Source organism: Pipistrellus kuhlii, unplaced genomic scaffold, assembly GCF_014108245.1.
Source record: "Pipistrellus kuhlii isolate mPipKuh1 unplaced genomic scaffold, mPipKuh1.p scaffold_m20_p_7, whole genome shotgun sequence".
Lineage (NCBI taxonomy): Eukaryota > Metazoa > Chordata > Mammalia > Chiroptera > Vespertilionidae > Pipistrellus > Pipistrellus kuhlii.
Window position 1 is genome coordinate 13,731,594 of NW_023425573.1, and position 17,656 is coordinate 13,749,249.

Genomic DNA, 17,656 nt, shown 5'->3' on the forward strand with positions numbered 1-17,656 from the left:
ACGGAACTCAATTAACTGCTTATTACAGGTATTGGAATTAGCAGCTCATGCCCATTGCTCAGAAGTAAGCAGCCCCATGGCGTCATTAGCTGTAACTCCTGTTAGCTCGGTTTTGCGGCCCCGTTTCCCCTAGCATGTTCCCTGCTCCGTCCCCGGCCCGATTCATCTAGGAGACCCAGAAAGTTCGCTCTCAATCCATCTCTCTGGTTTTCCCGCCTCCCTTCCCCTCCCCCTCTACTCACCGTGGTAGACTTTGAGGTTGGCAAGCAGAGGCCCACAGCTTTTCTCCACAATGACCAGAGGCCAGAACACTTAGTTTTCAATTCTGTGGTGTGAGTCTGCTACCCCCGAGGCTCCCCCAGCCCTTCCTGAGCTTGGGCTGGTGGGACTGGCTTGTCTCGGAGCTCAGCCGCATCACAGAGACCCGGGAACATGGCACGTTAGTACAGCCCCACAGTCCTATTACCTGGACTCACCACAGACCTGCGAGGCACAGGAAGTTAAGATATCTGTCCCTTCTTGTTTGTCTTCACACCAGAGAAGGAATAATCTGCTCAGAGGGGCGAGGAGGGGGAAGCAGACATGAGGTCAAGTGCTGACAAACAGCACAACAAAAAGTTGGGTTTTATGGAGCCAGTTCCTCTGAGTAAGTGAGCGAGACGTAGTGGCAGCTCTGGCCGGCGGAGAGGACAGGGTGGCCTGGAACCAGAGCGGACTGAGGCAGCAGTGATCACATCCAAGAGTACCTATTTCCCCACGCACCTGTTTCGTGCAAGGAGATAACTTTCCCTCCCGGCTGCCAGCCTAAATGGTAGAGCATGGCACAACTCTGCCAACTACCGCCATTTCCCCACCTCGGCTGCATGTAGGTTGGCAGTGCTGCTATTTTTAAAAATTCTGTCAAGCTTTTATTTTCTAATGGTGGTCCATGTGCAACCACAATGACCAGGGTCTTCGTGTGTCTGACACACTCACGTGATCCCGTCTCCCTAGAGCCCGTTCATTGTAGAATCTGACACACCACCACCTATGATGGGAAGCCATTGTTCTCAGAATGAGCGTGCTCTCTCCCTGGCCTGAGGTCCATGGTGTGAGTGTGTGTGTTTGCCAGTGGGAGCTCCTTCCTGGCTGTCCTGTGGCTGTATTTTTTTATTTTATTTTATTTTGTGTGTGGAATTGTGTCCCTCCCTCCACCCCCTCATGTTTCCGTTCACTAGACAAGGACTGAAATTCGGCCTAATTTTGGATACTAGAGTGCTTGTCGTTGTCATGTAAGCTGGACACAGTCCCCCGAACCCTCCCTGGAATGCCTCCCCTCCAGCCCCCTCTCGCCTCCTCCCTAGCATGCCCTATGAGAAGTAGCTGCCCCCTGTGCCTGCATGATTGCTAACCCAACATACATCTCGGCGGGAGGTCGATGAGATGTACTGTGGATGCTCACGTCGCCCCAGGTCCCGGACTAACCACTGCCTTGTCTGCATTTACGCCCAGGTCATACCCCGGCCCTGGCTTGCGCTCCTAACAAAGACGTGGCTGACTGCCTGGCCCTCATTTTGGCTACCATGATGCCTTTTTCTCCTTCCAGTACCATGACGGCTGTCAACTTGGTTTGTTTTAAAAAAGACAATTTGAACAGGACGACCCTCTCCAGCCTGGGTAGCATGGTCAGCCTGTGCAGTAACAACGTAGGCTCGGAGGACGGGTACAATGAGAATGACTCTGACTCGGAAACCTTTTGACCTTGGACTGTAGACCTTCTCCCTTTATCGGCCATGTTGGAGGAAGGGGAAGAAGCTCGGATTCCGGGTTTAGGGCACGTTCCAGTGTGACTGTGGACCCAGGCCACCAGGCGACAGTAGAGAAGGGATTCCTTCAGCAAACTGAGGGAGGCCAAGCGCTCACACGGGTGGGCCTCGCTTTTGATTTGTCTCCTGTTTTCCTTAAGATACTTCTGTGATACAATAAGATACCTCTCATTGTAAGGAAGGAATTTTAAAAAATGCATAGACTTCTTTTTCTTTGGGGATAATGCCCTGAGACGGAACTGTTGTCCTTTATAAAGTGTGGGGGTTTTTTGTTGTTGTTGTTGTTCACATACTCACTTAGCAGTGAGTTGTCAGAAGAGTATGTCTGGGACATGCATGTCCCCAGGAAGGGAGAGGCGGGGCAGATAGGAAAAGCCTCCACCTCCTCTCCCTTGGCTGTTTACGCCCTCACTAGAGCCCAAGGGCAAAGTGTCCCTCTCCGGAAATCATGCCTGTAGTCCCCTTTCTAAGGGAGCCCGATGACCCGTGTCCTCCCGAGGGTAAGCCCTTCAGCAGCCAGGACTGCTTCCTGAGGCTGTTGGTTGAAGCTGCCAGATGAAGGAGAAAAACTCATTGCAAACCGGACTTGCTTGTTTTTTCCTTTAACACAAGCACGGCACCCACCGCTCCTCATAGCAAGCCTGTGACTTCTTTCCCCCTGGGCGGTGGAATCCGGGGCTGTCTGTGACCCTTCCCGGGAAGGTCAGATGGCACCCACACCCGGAGGCCCGTGCAAGTTTGCTATGGCACTGCGCTTCCTGATGCGTCCTTAGACAGAACAGTGAGCTCTAAAGAGCATCAGGGCCGTCGGCCTCGTTCACCGATAGTAAAATGTCCCAGGAGCTTCTCAGTTAAAGGGGTGCCAAAGGAGGGCACGTGTGGCTGCAGAAGGGGACAGAGAGAGGCAGAGCAGGCGGCAGGAGCGGGGGGGTGAGGAGAGGAAAGCCCGTTGGTAGCTGCTTGCTGATTAAATCAACCTGGTGAACCCTGTGTCTGCTCCCTCTGCCAAAGCCTCTAGGTCCAACGGACCCCGGCCCGCCCCGGGAATAGCCGCACAGAAAGAAGAATGAGACTCTTCCCGAACCACTCGCACACACACGTGCACACATGTGTATATAGTTATGTTTGTATCCCAGCAACCAGCTCTACCAGAGGACCAAAACGCTTCCGTCAAAGAATGGAAGACTTTTAACTGGCTTTTCTTCGACGTGACAGTGAGAACTGAAGTAGCTTTTCTATGGAGTTAACATGGAATCTTTTTGCGTACGAGTCTTTGTTGTATTTTATATTTCTTATGACAGAGGTTTCCGTTGGATGTCTTACCATTTGTAACGGATGATGTGTTGACCACGGCGTATTTTTTGCCAGAGAAAATGTTCGTATACTTTTGATGTAAATGTGTTTATATTTATTTGAAATGAAACAAATGCCTAGGGAGCGTCCTCTGTTTGTTCTCCCTTTTCATGGCTGTGTGTCTTACCGGGAAAAACAAAAAAAGCAGAAAAACACCCAGGGCTCCCCCTGGGCCAGCCAACAGCCCCCGGCCACGCCCAGCATTGCCGCTGCTGAGGTCTCACCGGTCCTCAGGATCTCCCACCAGGATCAGAGCGGGCCCAGCATCCATCACTCCGCCCCAGCCTGCGGCCAGCCTGGAGCTTAGAAGACATTGGCGTCCTCTGCTCTTCTGCCAGGTGAAACCGAAGCACATAATGGATCATATGCACAGACATGGCCAAAAGAAAGGTCCAGGAATTATCCCAAATGCATTGACACCCCACAGGGGCCCAGGAAGCTCCTGGGAAACGGTGTCAGTTTGTGGACACCTGCACCAGGAGAAGAAATAAAAATCACCAGCGTGGCTGCTCCCACTGCGGGAAGGACGTGGTGTGCTAGGGGAGCACTATCCATCTTATAACCAGGTTCCTTTCACCCTGGAAATGCCAGTGCCACAGTGGATGTGAGAGATTTTTACAACAGTGTTCTGCCACCTCTGGATCAAATCCAGATTCTGTTTTCTATTTCTAGTTCTTGTCCAACGGCAAGAGACGTGAGTCTCGCTCTTTTGTACCCTGGGTCAAAGGAGAAGCTCACGTTGGATTCTTCACCAAGGAGGACTTGCTCAGCGGACTTCCAGCATTATGTCTGCATCCCCCTCCTCCCTCTGTCCTCTCTGTTTGTTTAGAGAAGATGGATTTTTTTTTTACAGGAGGTGAATTGCTAATGAGTAATAATGACCTCATCATTACCAAAACCCTGAGCATGGGGGAGAGCCAGTGTGGAGACGCACAATACACTGCGGTGTTGTCTTCTTCTAGGAGTGAATGGAAATCTTGCTCCGTTGGCACAGAAAGCAGGCAAAGAGACGGCCGTTTCCTTGGTGGTGCTGCGGTGACATCTCCCCTGGGGGCTCACGGAGAGCAGGAGCAGGTGCATCAGGACGCAGGCCTGGGCCTTATCTCCACGGAACTGCCTTTGACGCCCTCCCCCCCCCCCCCCCCCCCCCCCCCGCCCCACTCCTTCCTCACAGAGAGAAGGAGGACAAAGAAGCAACATGAAGTCATGCTTACTCTGAACTGTTCATTGAATCCATCTTTCCTCCTGCTCCCTCCTCTCCTCTCCCCTCCCCGGCCAATTCTTTTTCCTTCGAGAAATGACTTTGAAAAACGAATTCTGTATTTGTCAAGTACATCTCTTAGAGATAAAATTAGATTTGCAGCATAGCTTTCTAAGAAAAAACAGAAACAGAAAACATTGTGCTTCTCACTGAGTCGTAGCTGGTTAGTGCTTTTTACCTACATGTGTTCTTTTTAGCCCCGACTTGAACCACACCACAGGGATCAAGTTTCATTGCACTTAACCTGTTCGCCAGTGTCTGCCTGTCCTTGGTAAACCCATTACTATCTCCACATTGCCTAAAATCTGCTACGATTCCACAGTAAATAGCTCAGGGGATTTCTATGTATCACTACTAAAAGGGCACCGTAGTATGTTTTGGTACTTTAGGCAGTAAACAGCTGCTTGACTTATTATTTTGTTATTAAATTAGAACAAGAACAGCAAATGGATTCGCTGCACTAGTCATGCTTTTTGTACTGTTGAGCCACTCGGTTTGCTTGTCCGTCGTGTTGGTCGAAGAACTCATCCCTCTTTTTTCTCTTGTCTTATACTATGAAGGTAGAGTGCCTTTTTATATCTGTATATCCTGAAAACGTTCTGTGAATGTTTTGTTTTGTTTTTTGTTTTTTTCACTTGAGTGTTATCAGAGCAATATAAGACCAATGAGTTTTCCTTTCAGCCTTTCTTTGACTGTACAAAGTGTCTTTATTTTTTCCTATTAATAGTTCCCCTTTTCCCTGCTTTGAAATGGACATGGGAAAGCCGAAGTGTTCTCTAGAAGTTCTGTTTGATTTTTGCAGTGCTAAAAATGCTTACCTTCTTACCAAACTGTAAACCAGAAGTCAGTGTTCTAGGGGAAAAGCGTTCCAAGGTCGTGACAATCGGAGTGTGTGTACACAACGTGATTCTACGCGTTCCTGATGCAGTGTTCTAAACGCTCAATGCAAACGTGTTCCGGTTGGTAGTCTGTCTACATGTTTTATGCTTTAGCATGTGCAATATATCTTTGCGAAGCACGATGATACAAATCTGGTGCCAGTGTTCTATTTTGCATAATATATTTGTAACAGCATAAAATATTGTTTGATGATTTCAGTGGGACTTTGTCTGTAATGTTTTCTTATGTAAATTGGGGTTGAATGACTCTGATAAATGCCATGACTGTAAAAATGAGGAAAATGACTTTGAGTTCAGTGAATGACTTTGAACCAATCTGAATCTTCTCAAGCACAGTTTAATACTTTTTCAACTACTGAATGCTAATAATGTAATGAAGTACTTAACTGTAATATACTATGGAAATGCATTCAGATGGTTATTTTTACAAATAAAGACGGTACAAATATTGTTGCAATTCCTGTTTTCTTTCATTTGTGCCAAGTCATGCTGATTTTACCAACTGTTCTGACCATTTACATCTTTACTACTATCTTCCCTACCAGAGCCAAATTGACATTAAATTCTTTTTTTTTATATATATATATATATATTTTATTGATTTTGTACAGAGAGGAAGGGATAGAGATAGAGAATTAGAAACATCGATGAGAGAGAGTCATCGATCAGTTGCCTCTTGCACACCCCCTACTGGGGACATGCCCGCAACCAAGGTACATGCCCTTGACTGGAATCGAACCCGGGTCCCTTCAGTCCCCAAGCCGACGCTCTATCCATTGAGCCAAACCGGTCCCGGCGACATTAAATTCTTGAAATAAATAATCAACAGGGACGTGTATATGCATATTTAATACTTCTGTTTCTATCACCACAATTAGAGAAAAAATTCAAATGTGTATATTTGTGTTGATTCTATTTTTTTTTTTTTTTGTCATAAGAGATTTCAGCTGGCTCATAACAAAAGACTTTTGATAAACTAGAAATAGTAAAATTAAGACAGAGGAAACACAAATATATGAACTGTAAAGTTTAGCACAGTGGCTATGACAACTTGAGTTTGCTCTAAGCTTCCTTGTGTTCACGGTAAGAGGGGAGATGTGATTAATTGTCTGGTTGCAGGTATCAGAAAGGAGGAAGTTTATGAGGTCCTCAAAACTGAATTCAACCGTTCTTGTCTTTGTTGTTGCCACCACTACCTTTCAATTACTTTATTAGCAACAGGAGACCCGGCCTCTCTTCACTGTTCTTAAAGGTATATAGAAAATTTTCTCTTCATCTCATCAGAATTTCTCTCCTTGAGTAGTAATTTTAGAAACAGTCACTAGAAGCACTAAGAAACAAATTCCCGATGATAGAGTTCCTGGCTGATGAGAGGAAGATGTGGGGGTGGGGCCTTCATGAGCTCCTCACATCACAGTGTCACAGAATGTTAACGGCTCTTCCAGTCTATCCCAATCCCATCCCGGTGTTTTTCATGAAAATACTGAGCCCCAGAGAGGTTATGGAATTGGTTTAAATTTGTGCATACAAATCTTCATTGGCCTGAATATACATTGTGCGCCTATAGATCTCTCTTCTGTGTCATCCTACCGAAAATGTTTTGTGGTTGTTTTTTTATTATTATTATTTTTCCTAGAAATGTTCTGAAAGGTTGCACTCTGCCCTGTCCTCATTCAGATATACAAATCCATATGCTTTCCTTTTTTATTTTTATTTTTTATTTTATTGGGGTGACATTAGTCAACATGAACATATAGGTTTCATGTGTGCATTATTAATTTATAAAATCTGTATATAGGACCATGTGCCCACCACCCAAAGGCAAATCTTCTCCTGCCATCTTATATTAAGACCCCTTTCTTCCCTCACACCCTTCCTCTGGTAACCACCACACTGCTGTTTGTGTTCATAAGTTTCAGTTTTATATTCCACACTAGAGGCCCAGTGCATGAATTTGTGCATAATAGGGGCCAGTTGGAGCCAGGATGGCCCAGGGGAGGGAATTCGGGAAGTTGGCCAACCAGCCCCACCCTGATCGGTGTAAGGGGGCTCGATCAGGGGCAGGGCAGGCTGGGGGAAGGGGCTGTGGGCAGTTGGCCAGCCGGCCCCATTCACAATCAGGCTAATTGGCTGGTCGCAGTGAGTGTCATAATGACCCTCTCTAATCTGGGATCCCTCTCACAATCCAGGACTGCTGGCTCCCAACTGCTTGCCTGCCTGCCTTCCTGATTGCCTCTAACCACTTCTGCCTGCCAGACTGATCACCCCCTAACCACTGCCCTGCCAGCCTGATTGATATCTAACTGCTCCCCTACCAGCCTGTTTGCACCCAACTTCCCTCTTCTGCCGGCCTGGTCACCCCTAAATGCCCTCCCCTGCAGGCTTGATTGCCCCCAACTGTCCTCCCTTGCAGGCCTGGTCCCTCCCAACTGGCCATCTTGTGGTGGCCATCTTATGGGCAAGATCTTTGACCTCATGGGGGCAGCTATCTTGATCTTATGTGTTGGAATGATGGTCAATCTGCATATTACTTTTATTAGATAGGATAGAAGCCTGGTGCACAGGTGGGGGTCAGCTGGTTTGCCCTGAAGGGTGTCCTGGATTAGGGTAGGGGTTCCCTTAGGGTGTGGGGTTGCCTGGGCGAGGGGCCTGTGGTGGTTTGCAGGCTGGCCATGTCCCCTGGCAACCCAAGCAGAGGCCCTGGTATCTGGGATTTATTTATCTTCTGCAATTGAAACTTTGTAGCCTAGAGTGGAGGCCTAAGTCGGCGGCCAGGGCAGGTGAAAAACTTGGCTTCCATTGCCACTGGGAGCAACCCTCCCGCTCTTTCCAGCTTCATGGCTGCCGCCATTTTTCTTGAGATTTATCTTCTATAATTGAAACTTTGTATCCTTGAGTGGAGGCCTGGGCTAGCCAGGGTGTGTGGAAAGCTTGGCTTCCTCCATTGCCAGGGAAACTCAAGCCTCCCTCCTGCTCTCTGTGGTGGCAGGCATCTTTGTTGGGGTTAATTTGCATACTTGCTCTGATTGGCTGGTGGGCATGGCTTGTGGGTATAGTGGAGTGATGGTTAATTTTCATATTACTCTTTTATTGGGTAGGATGGTTTAAAGAAACAAGTTTTTAGTAAAATATAACCTCAAACAAAATCAACAAAATATGCATGTGTAAATTAATTGGTGTCTATATGTTGTATGATCATGGAACAAAAACATATCAGACATACCCTATAATGTTAAAGGAAGAGGGTGGTGAAGTTGTAGTTAAATGGGAAAATGTATTTAGTGCAAAATGTTAAATGAAAATATTAAATGTAAATATAAAATTCTTACATCACAAAAATAGGTCAAAATGGATTGTGTTTATGAACAAGGACTATAGGATGTAACAAGTTAAAACACTGATTTAAGCAACAGAATTGTGGGCAACCTTTGCTCTGAATTTATGTTGTTAATTGCTTTTGCAGTACAGTTTTTAAAAAGAACAGAGAAGGAATGCATAAATAGAAATTGGGAGGTAAATTAGTCATTCTGTATAGTGCTAAGTTAATACTACTCATTAGAACCAGCTTCAAGCTCCATAGTTAAAGAGGGGGGGAAAATTGGAACTGCTTCAATAAAACCCACAGATATATATTTATATATTAAGAATTGGAGAATACATCCTTTTAGGGAGAGTGAAAGGAACTGAACTTAAACAATGTAAAGGTTTCTCTAACTGCAAAATATGAAGATTTGAGTTAGTAACTTCTTATATCCTCTTAGCTCTGGCATTTTAGTATTCTTAGACCAGATCTGTTAGTCAACACAGTAACTGCCAACCACCCACGCCATCTGAAGCAGTGAGCTAGGCATAGGCAGATGCCAGAAAAGACACTGAGGCTGATGTACCTTAGTCCTTCCACCAGAAGAGGGATTTCGTCCACACAGAAGAAACTAAGGAGATAGTCCCTTTCTCCTCAGAGCAAGGAAACAAATTTAGGATCAGGGGAAGTTATCTGGGGGGTGGAAAAAAAGCATAGTACATATGGAGTTGGTTAATACAAGACTCATTGTCAAGTCCCTTGCCTGGACACTTTCAGAATTAAGATTGTTCCTCAGCACTCCAGAATGGCCATAAAGATGTCAGAGGGCCAAGGTGCTCCACAGCTCAGAACTCTCACAAGCACCATTTCCACAGTGGTCTCCACCAGCTGGTTGTTCCATGGATGCTCAAACACATTTCCTCTCTCCCTTGAACAACCTATGGTGACTTTTGTATTCAGTGGCATTGAAATTCATCCTGTGTCTCCAGGCTGAAAACTAGACAGACATCCTAGACTCCTCCTTCTTCTTTGCTATCCTTATCCAGCTGGTTATGAAGTCCTGTCCTTCTGTGCCTTCTGTGTCTTTTGAACCAATTGCCTCATTTCCTTCTTCACTGCTCCTATTTCAGACCCTCATTATACTTAGATTTCTGCAATCATATCCTCTTTGCTTGCAGTCTTGCCCTTCTTCAATCTTTTTTTCAAAATTGCTGCCTAAAACTATATATATTTTGTGATATAGTCTCTCAATTAAAAAGCACATTTCTACAGGTGAGTTGGATGAGGGGTTATGCATGATGGTCAAGAGAGCAGCTTTGACTTTTCATCTTAGAATCTCTATTTAAATTACTAAGAGTTTTATCATTTAGAGTGTATTTAATTTTAAAGTTTATAAAACTTAAAAAAACTAGTTAGTAAGGGGAGTAAAAAGACTAGTAATGTTTTTTAAAAAGGCTTCCAGAGTATTATGATGGATGAGTTCAAATGCAAGGCATGAACCTATAAATCCTGGATGGTCTGGAGTCTCCAGACTCACCCCTGGCCACCACCCTGCCCACATCCTCTCTGTCGGCCCCGCCCCACCTAATTGCAGTTCCCCAGCATGGGGGGTGGGGTGGAGTGGGGGTATTGCCCAGCTCTGTGCCTTTGCTCTGGGCACCTCAGGCTCTGTGCCAGGCAGACTTGGAAGAGGTGGTCAGTCTCCTGTGAGTGTCCCTCTCCAAGCCCCGCCCCCAGCTTCAGAGAGCATGGACTGCTCTCTTTTTTGTATCCCTCTGTGAACCTTGCTCATTTCCATGTCAGCTTCATCCCAGGAGACTGTCTGACTCTTCTCTAAGCATATTCCTTGCCCTAATGTATCTGGTCAATAAATCGAGCGAGAAAGAAAAGAAAATGTTTGGTTTAATTACTTGGCAGTTGCTTGCTTGCTGAAGTAAGACACCATAAATACACCTACTCTGGTTTCCCAGCCAAAAGACTTGTCACATATCATGATGGTGAGCTGGCTTTGAAACACCCTGTAGAATAAATAGTTGTACTTCTTGGAAGTAAAATAAGAAAAATGACCATGAAAAAGACTTCCCTTCAAAGTTGTATCCATTAAAACTAAGACGTGGGTACAGGTAGCATTTGCATAGAATGAAACAGATGGTCAACTTTTCAGTGGTGTCTGTAAATTAAAAGTCATTGCCACCTCTGAGTCATTAACACCTTATAGGGTGCTATCAGTGCTACGGGGCCCCATCACCTGATCCCTAGTCAACAGGGGGATTCCCAGGGTGAATGTTGTTACCCTCCCAGAAGTTCCATTACTACCTCACCCACTTCCATGGACACATTTTTTAATTATTATTATTCTAGTGTAGAGATTGGGGAGGAAGAGAGAGGCTCTCCACTAGGATTTCAGAGGAGAGCAGCATGTAGAGGATCGACATATTTCTCAAAGCCTTCGTTAAAACTTGGAGCACATTCAGCAGAGAAGCCACGGATGAAATGTGCTCTGTTTCGTACTATTACCTGTGCTACATTTGCGGTGTAATTGAAAGCTAGTGAGCCTCCTTAGGAAACCAGAAACAGACATTTACCCTGCGGCCTGAATCCACAGGACGTGCAAGCAATTCGTGTTCCAAGAGTTCATTTGCAAATTGAGGACTTTGTACTCATCAAATCAAGAGGAAAGGGCAAATGGAATAAAGCACATCTCTGATGATACATAATTAGAAAAATAACTTGCAAGTAATTGCCATGGTAGGGGAGAGATTTCTCACTTTTTTTTTTTATACCCTTTGAATTTTGTACAATGTGCATGTGATAATTATTCCCCCGGTAAGATCTGTTTCGTTTTAAAATGTTAAAATTTACTGCCAAATTATATATTTAGAACATTTCTCTAGCATGCAAGTGAATATACAAGGTGTCTTCCAAAAATGTGTGCACATTGTAACAGCTGATGGCTCAGTTTTGAAAATGAAATGTATTTTAATAAATATTGCCTTTATAATTATTCAAAGTATATATTTTTTTCCTTTTGGACATCCTATATACTCTTTAAATTCTGGCATCTTTAAAGAGGAAAGGAGAGGGAGATAGAAAAATTGATGATGAGAGAGAATCATTGAGGGCTGCCGCCTGCATAACCCCTACTGAGAATTGAGCTCCAAAGCATGTGCCCTGACTGGGAATTGAACTGTGACCTCCTGGTTCATGGGTCAACGCACAACCATTGAGCCACTGGTCAGGCAAATTCTGGCATCTTTCTCTGTCCTACTGTTGAACTTGAACCTGCTTGGTTATGGTGCTGATAAACCTCGAGTAATCTACCATTGCTGTGAAAACTGCTCTACATGCTGGCTACCCCTCTCTGTAAAAATATCTGTACCATTGTGGGGGTACCTTGCTTTTGCCTTAACTATAAAATGCTATCTTTAGTGGGAACACTGTTCCCTCCCTACTCCTGGTGTTTGTTCTCGTCGAAGGGATGCCATTAGCATAGTCCCCCTGACCCCTCTCCATCCCCTCACTCTACCGCCAGAAAGTTTTTTCGTGTTCCTTTGTCATTTCTTCAGACTTCCATCCAGGGCCCTTGAGTTACGAGACTTTTCTAGACTGGCGGGTGGAAGCAGGCAGTGGTTCTGGCTTTTTGTGAACTCCAGACACTCTTTCCCTGAATGCCTTCGGATGCCTAATGCAGTGTCCTCAGGCCTGTGCAGATCCCCGCTCTGCCTCCGTGAAGCTCTCCGGAGCCTGGTGCTCTGTCCTGCGAACTCTGGCTTCTTTGGTCGCCCTGGACTCAGCTCTGTGTTCTTGGAGAATCAACTCAGCAACTCAGGCCACCTGCTGGCTCCACCTGGATTCCCATCCCCTGCACTGCGGCCCGAAGCTCTCAGAATGGTAAGTGCCACAGACAGGGCTCTCCTCATATGCTCTCTTTTGTTGTTGTTTTTCCATTTTTCCAGGAATTACAGGGTTGTTGTTTTGTTGTTGTTGTTGTTCTCTGATGTTCAGTGTCTTAAAATCATTGTTCCACATATTTTGTCTGGCTTTTTGGCTGTTTTAGGCAGGATGATAAATCTGGCTGCTGTTACTCCACTGGCCGAAGTGAATCATGATATTCTTACTTGTTTTTAATGTCTACAGCATCTTGTTTCCTTTTTCTTCTTTTTTAATTCTTCCTCTTTTTTCCCCATCATTACACTTGCCAGAGGTTTGTCTAGTCACTTAAGTAAACAACTTTTATATGGGGATCTTTCCTTTTATATGTATATTTTCAATATCATTAATTTCAGTTTTTATATTCTTCTATTCATCATTTAGTCTTTTTTTCTAACTTAGAATAATAATATCAAGTCCTCTTTATTTCCCTGTGTAAGCATTTAAGATAAGTTTACCTCTGAGCAACTCTTTAGCTGCATCTTAGAAGGTTTGTTATGTACTGTTTTTGTTACTCAATTTTAAAGACCTTCTAAATTTTATCATAATTTTTTCTTTGACTCATGAATCTTTAGAAACTTTACAATATCTATGTGGGTTTTACTAGATCTTTTATTATTAATTTCTAACTTAATTGCATTGTAATCAGAGAAAGTTATCCTTGAGATATAGTTGACAGTTGAACTGCACATATTAAAGTGTACAATCTGGTATGCTGTAGCCTATGTAAATACCGGTGATCCCATCACTCCATCAAGATAGTTAAGTTATTCATCACTCAAAAGCTTCCTCATCTTCTTGGTAATCTTTTTGATGGGGTTTCAATTAGAGTAAGCTGAATACAAAATGGTTTTTCTCTTATTAAACTTTGTTGTAATGGGTCCCTAAATTCTGTGACAGATTTTAAAAAATATATATTTTATTGATATTTTTTACAGAGAGAAAGGGAGAGGGATAGAAAGCCAGAAACGTCAATGAGAGAGAAACATTAATCAGCTGCCTCCTGCACACCCCCTACTGAGGATGTGCCCGCAACCAAGGTACATGCCCTTGACCGGAATCAAACCCGGGACCTTTCAGTCGGCAGGCTGACGCTCTATCCACTGAGCCAAACCGGTTTGGCCTGTGACAGATTTTTAGCAAGTTGCTTCTGTTTAAAAGTATTGACTTTAAAAAGCTAATAATGTAAAACGGCCACACACACACACACACACACACACACAAATAATCCTCAAAACATTCTCCTTCTGAAGGATTTACAATGCATTGTTATCCGTAACCCGTCTTTTACTATTAAACTTAAATGGCCAATTGAGACCGCTTTTAAGAGTAAGGAAAGGTTTCCCACACGTCTCCACCAGACTTCTCAGATCATCTTTGCCAGATTTGTTTCACAGGCCCTTGTCACGTCCCAGTCTAGGGCAAGAAAACCACCCTCGCCCCTCCCTTCACTCGGCTGGCAATGGGGCTGGTCTCCCTGAAGCATATGGCCATGCAGGAGAGAAGGGACGGCTCCCAAGGAAAGGGGAGAGGATTGTGGGTAGCAGCTAAAGGTGTGTCTCTGTGAGCCCTCTGAAAGACACGATAAAAGGAGAAGCGTTAAAACAGCAACAGCACACCCCAGACTTTAGAGTACATAGGCCACGTGTGTGCTTCACGTACGTAATGGAATCATCTCAGGGCTTGTCTTCTGAGGAGAGTAAGGAGGTGCAGGGAGCAAAGGTTTGCATCCTTGAGAGGCGGTAGTCCATCAACCAGCCTAGAAGCATGGTCCAGAGTGTTCCCAGGTGATGTATGAGAGAAAGGAAGAACACCATCACTTCTCAGCCGCCATAAACACATCCTCTAACAGAAGAATACTGAAGTTGGTCATGCATTTGTTGTAATGAAATCACAAATATTTCCATCCCAAATTAATAGTTTTTATTGTTTTACAGATAACAAAAAAAATAGCATTCCATCCTATCGACTAGCTTCAACTTTTCATCACAAATTAAAAGGATAAAAACCCTTTGTTTCCCTTGCAAAGCTTTTAGCAAAGTGCTATGAATTCAAGATACAGAATAATATTACGCTTGCAAACTAATTAATTCAGTCAGGAAACCTCGGGAGCCATCTTCTCCCTCTCTGGTAACACTGGGGGCAGTTTTCAAGGATTAAACATTTCCAGAAAGGCAATTCTTAGCCTTATACTTTTGCTTGTAAATGACCTGCCACGGCATGAAATGGTTTCCATGGTGAGCCGGGAGGATCAGTCTGGCAGGTTATTATCTTGGCTTTGTTCCTGAGATTCGGATTTCAGAAGGCTTTCCTCAGTAATGAGAGGTAATTGGGACTGCTGCAAATGTGGCAGAGATTGATGCTGGGTTGCCCCAAACAAATGCCTGCTACATTTCCTGATGCCCTGGTACGGTGCTAAATTTCTGTGCATATATCAGTCAATCTTTCCACAGCCCCATTGGGTTGGTGCTGTGTTATCCTAATTTTACAGATGAAAGACATAGGATATAGGTTAAGAAACTTGCCCAAAGGTTTACAGACTTGAGTCTGTCTGACTCAAGTGTTCACAATCCCCCTTCCGTTCTCCCCCACCCTCCCAAGAGGTAGGGAGAGAGAGAAAGAGAGAAACATTGATTGGTTGCCTCCTGCACTGCCCTCTACAGGGATTGAGCCTGAAACCCGGGCATATGCCCTGACCAGGAATCAAACCAGCAGCCTTTCGGTGTATGGGACAATGCCCAACCAACTGAGCCACACCGGCCAGGGCTCAACTATTTACGTTCTTAACCCCTGCACGGAGAAAACAAGTGGTGGGCAAAGTCTACCCGGATTTAAATATTTCCCCTACAGCCCCTTACGATAGGTCTTGACTTAGGCCTTCCTGTTTAAGCATTAAAAAAACACCCAAGTGTGCAAGAGGCAGCTGATTGATGATTCTCTCATCAATGTTTCTAGCTCTCTATCTCTCTTCCTCTCTGTAAAAAGCAATAAAATATATTTTAAAAAATTAAATTAAAAAACAAACAAACAAAAAAAACACCCAAATCGCCGAGACCGGTTTGGCTCAATGGATAGAGCGTCGGCTTGGGGACTGAAGGGTCCCGGGTTCGATTCCGGTCAAGGGCATGTACCTTGGTTGCGGGCATATCCCCAGTAGGGGGTGTGCAAGAGGCAGCTGATTGATGACTCTCTCTCATCAATGTTTCTAACTCTCTATCTCTCTCCCTTCCTCTCTGTATAAAATCAATAAAATATATATTAAAAAAACAAACAACAACAAAAAAAAACACACCCAAATGTACACAACTGATCACTTACATTCCATACCTTTTAAAGTCTAGAGCCATGGTCCTCATAGCATGGTCCCAAACCAGGAGTCCCTAGCATCCCCTGGGAACTTACTAGAAATGTAGACGTTCTCAGTCTCCAGCCAAGATCTACTCCCAAGAACCCCTGGGTGTCAGCACAGCTGCCTCCGTTGGGCTCTGAGTCTTCTCCGTTGAGCTCTTCTGCTGACAGACGGTGCCTTGGAGTGTCCGGTCCCTGCGCTGTGCTTGCTGCCTGGGTTCACGGACTTCGGTGCCTGTGAGTAAAGCAGACTCGTCTCTCCTTCCAAGGACTTCCCACCTTCTTTGCGTCAGGGTTTCTGAATGTCAGTTTTGTGCCATGTCATCACGTTAGCCTCTTTAACAGAAAGGTGATGGTCTTGTAAGTGCCCTGACAGGGGATTGAACTTGCATCCTTGGCATATATGGACGATGCTCTAACCAACTGAGTTACCTGGCCAGGGCCTGCCCAGGAGGGATTGCTAGGTCATATGGCAGCTCTACTTTTCAAGGAACCTTCATACTGTTTTCCACAGTGGCTGTGCCAATTTATTTATATTCCCTCCAGCAGTGTGCCAGGTTCCTGGTTCTTCACATCCTCCTACACTTGTTATTTCTTGTCTTACTGACAATAGCCACTCTAACAGGTGTGAGGTAGTCTCTCCTTATGGTCTGATTTGCATTTCCCTTATCACGAGGGATGTGAGCATCTTTTCATATACCTGTTGGCCATGTCTATGTCTTCCCTGGAAATTTTTCTACTCAGGTTCTCTGCTCATTCTTTAATTGTATTGTTTGTATTTTAGCTGTTGAGTTCTTTGTATATAGTTTAGATATTAGCTCCCTTATAGGAGCTATCATTTGCAAATATCTTTTCCCTTTTTGTTGGTTGCCTTTTTGTTTTGTAGATGGTTTCTTTTGCTGTACAGAAGCTGAGCTAATTTTCTGAATTAGTATTTTACTCTCCAAGTATTTGAACATCACAAAATTGGCATTTCGTAGTAAAAGACACAAATGTAGCTAAAAGCTCTAACTAAAGTATAGTATATTACTTAAATTAAAAAAATATTTATTCAAAAACACTTACAGACTACCTCTGCTTACAAGGCCTGTACCTGGGTTAGGCATTAAAATTAACCAAGACCCTCTTACAGCCCTGCCTTTGAAGAGCTACACCCCTTTGGAGGAAATGGACATATAAGCAGAAAACTGATAAGGAAGACCCCAAGCAATGATTACATCCACCGCTCTTTACCATTAGAATTATTATCAGAATTTCAGAACTCATTATCTGAAAGTATTAATATGCCTTCTAAAGCCTCTTAAAGGGCACTCCCCTTGAAACAAATTTCTATTGTGTGCTTCACCCCAAAGGGAACACTCTAGCTTTAAAAATTTAAAACAGAGGAATACTGCCTTTTTTCTCCCAGCTTTATTGAGATATAATTGACATGTAACATTGAATGAGTTTAAGGTATAAAACATGTCGATTTGGAAAAAAAATACTGCTTTTATAAAACACATAGCAGAACTAGGTAATAATATATAATAAAGCTAAACCAAACTTTCGTGATCTCTAGCTGTAATTTTTCAGAATTGTTTATCCATCATGGAGAAAAGAGCAATGTGATAGTGGTATTTTCTTCTACTGAGGAAGTCCAATTATTTTTCCCTGGACACCTATGTTTTTTTTCAATCTGTCGCTGCTCTCTTTCTTATTTAAATAAAACACTTCATTCTAGAAGTCTTTATCCTTTACTTATATATTTCCATTATTTTCT

General features: G+C 44.1%; 1 protein-coding gene across 7 annotated transcripts in view; it reads left to right on the forward strand.

The window, feature by feature from the left end:
- ANKRD44 (ankyrin repeat domain 44) overlaps positions 1 to 3,286 on the forward strand; it is a 195,330-nt gene extending 192,044 nt beyond the window's left edge. For 3 of the 7 annotated variants that reach the window (XM_036421408.2, XM_036421403.2, XM_036421401.2), the window contains 2 exons: positions 29 to 64; positions 1,492 to 3,286. In XM_036421408.2, the coding sequence (XP_036277301.1) occupies positions 29 to 64; positions 1,492 to 1,739 (284 nt within the window). In that variant the 3' untranslated portion in view covers positions 1,740 to 3,286. The remainder of the gene's footprint in view (positions 1 to 28; positions 65 to 1,491) is intronic. The other 4 variants (XM_036421402.2, XM_036421404.2, XM_036421405.2 and 1 more) reach the window with 2 other exon arrangements.
- The last annotated feature ends 14,370 nt before the right edge of the window (positions 3,287 to 17,656 follow it).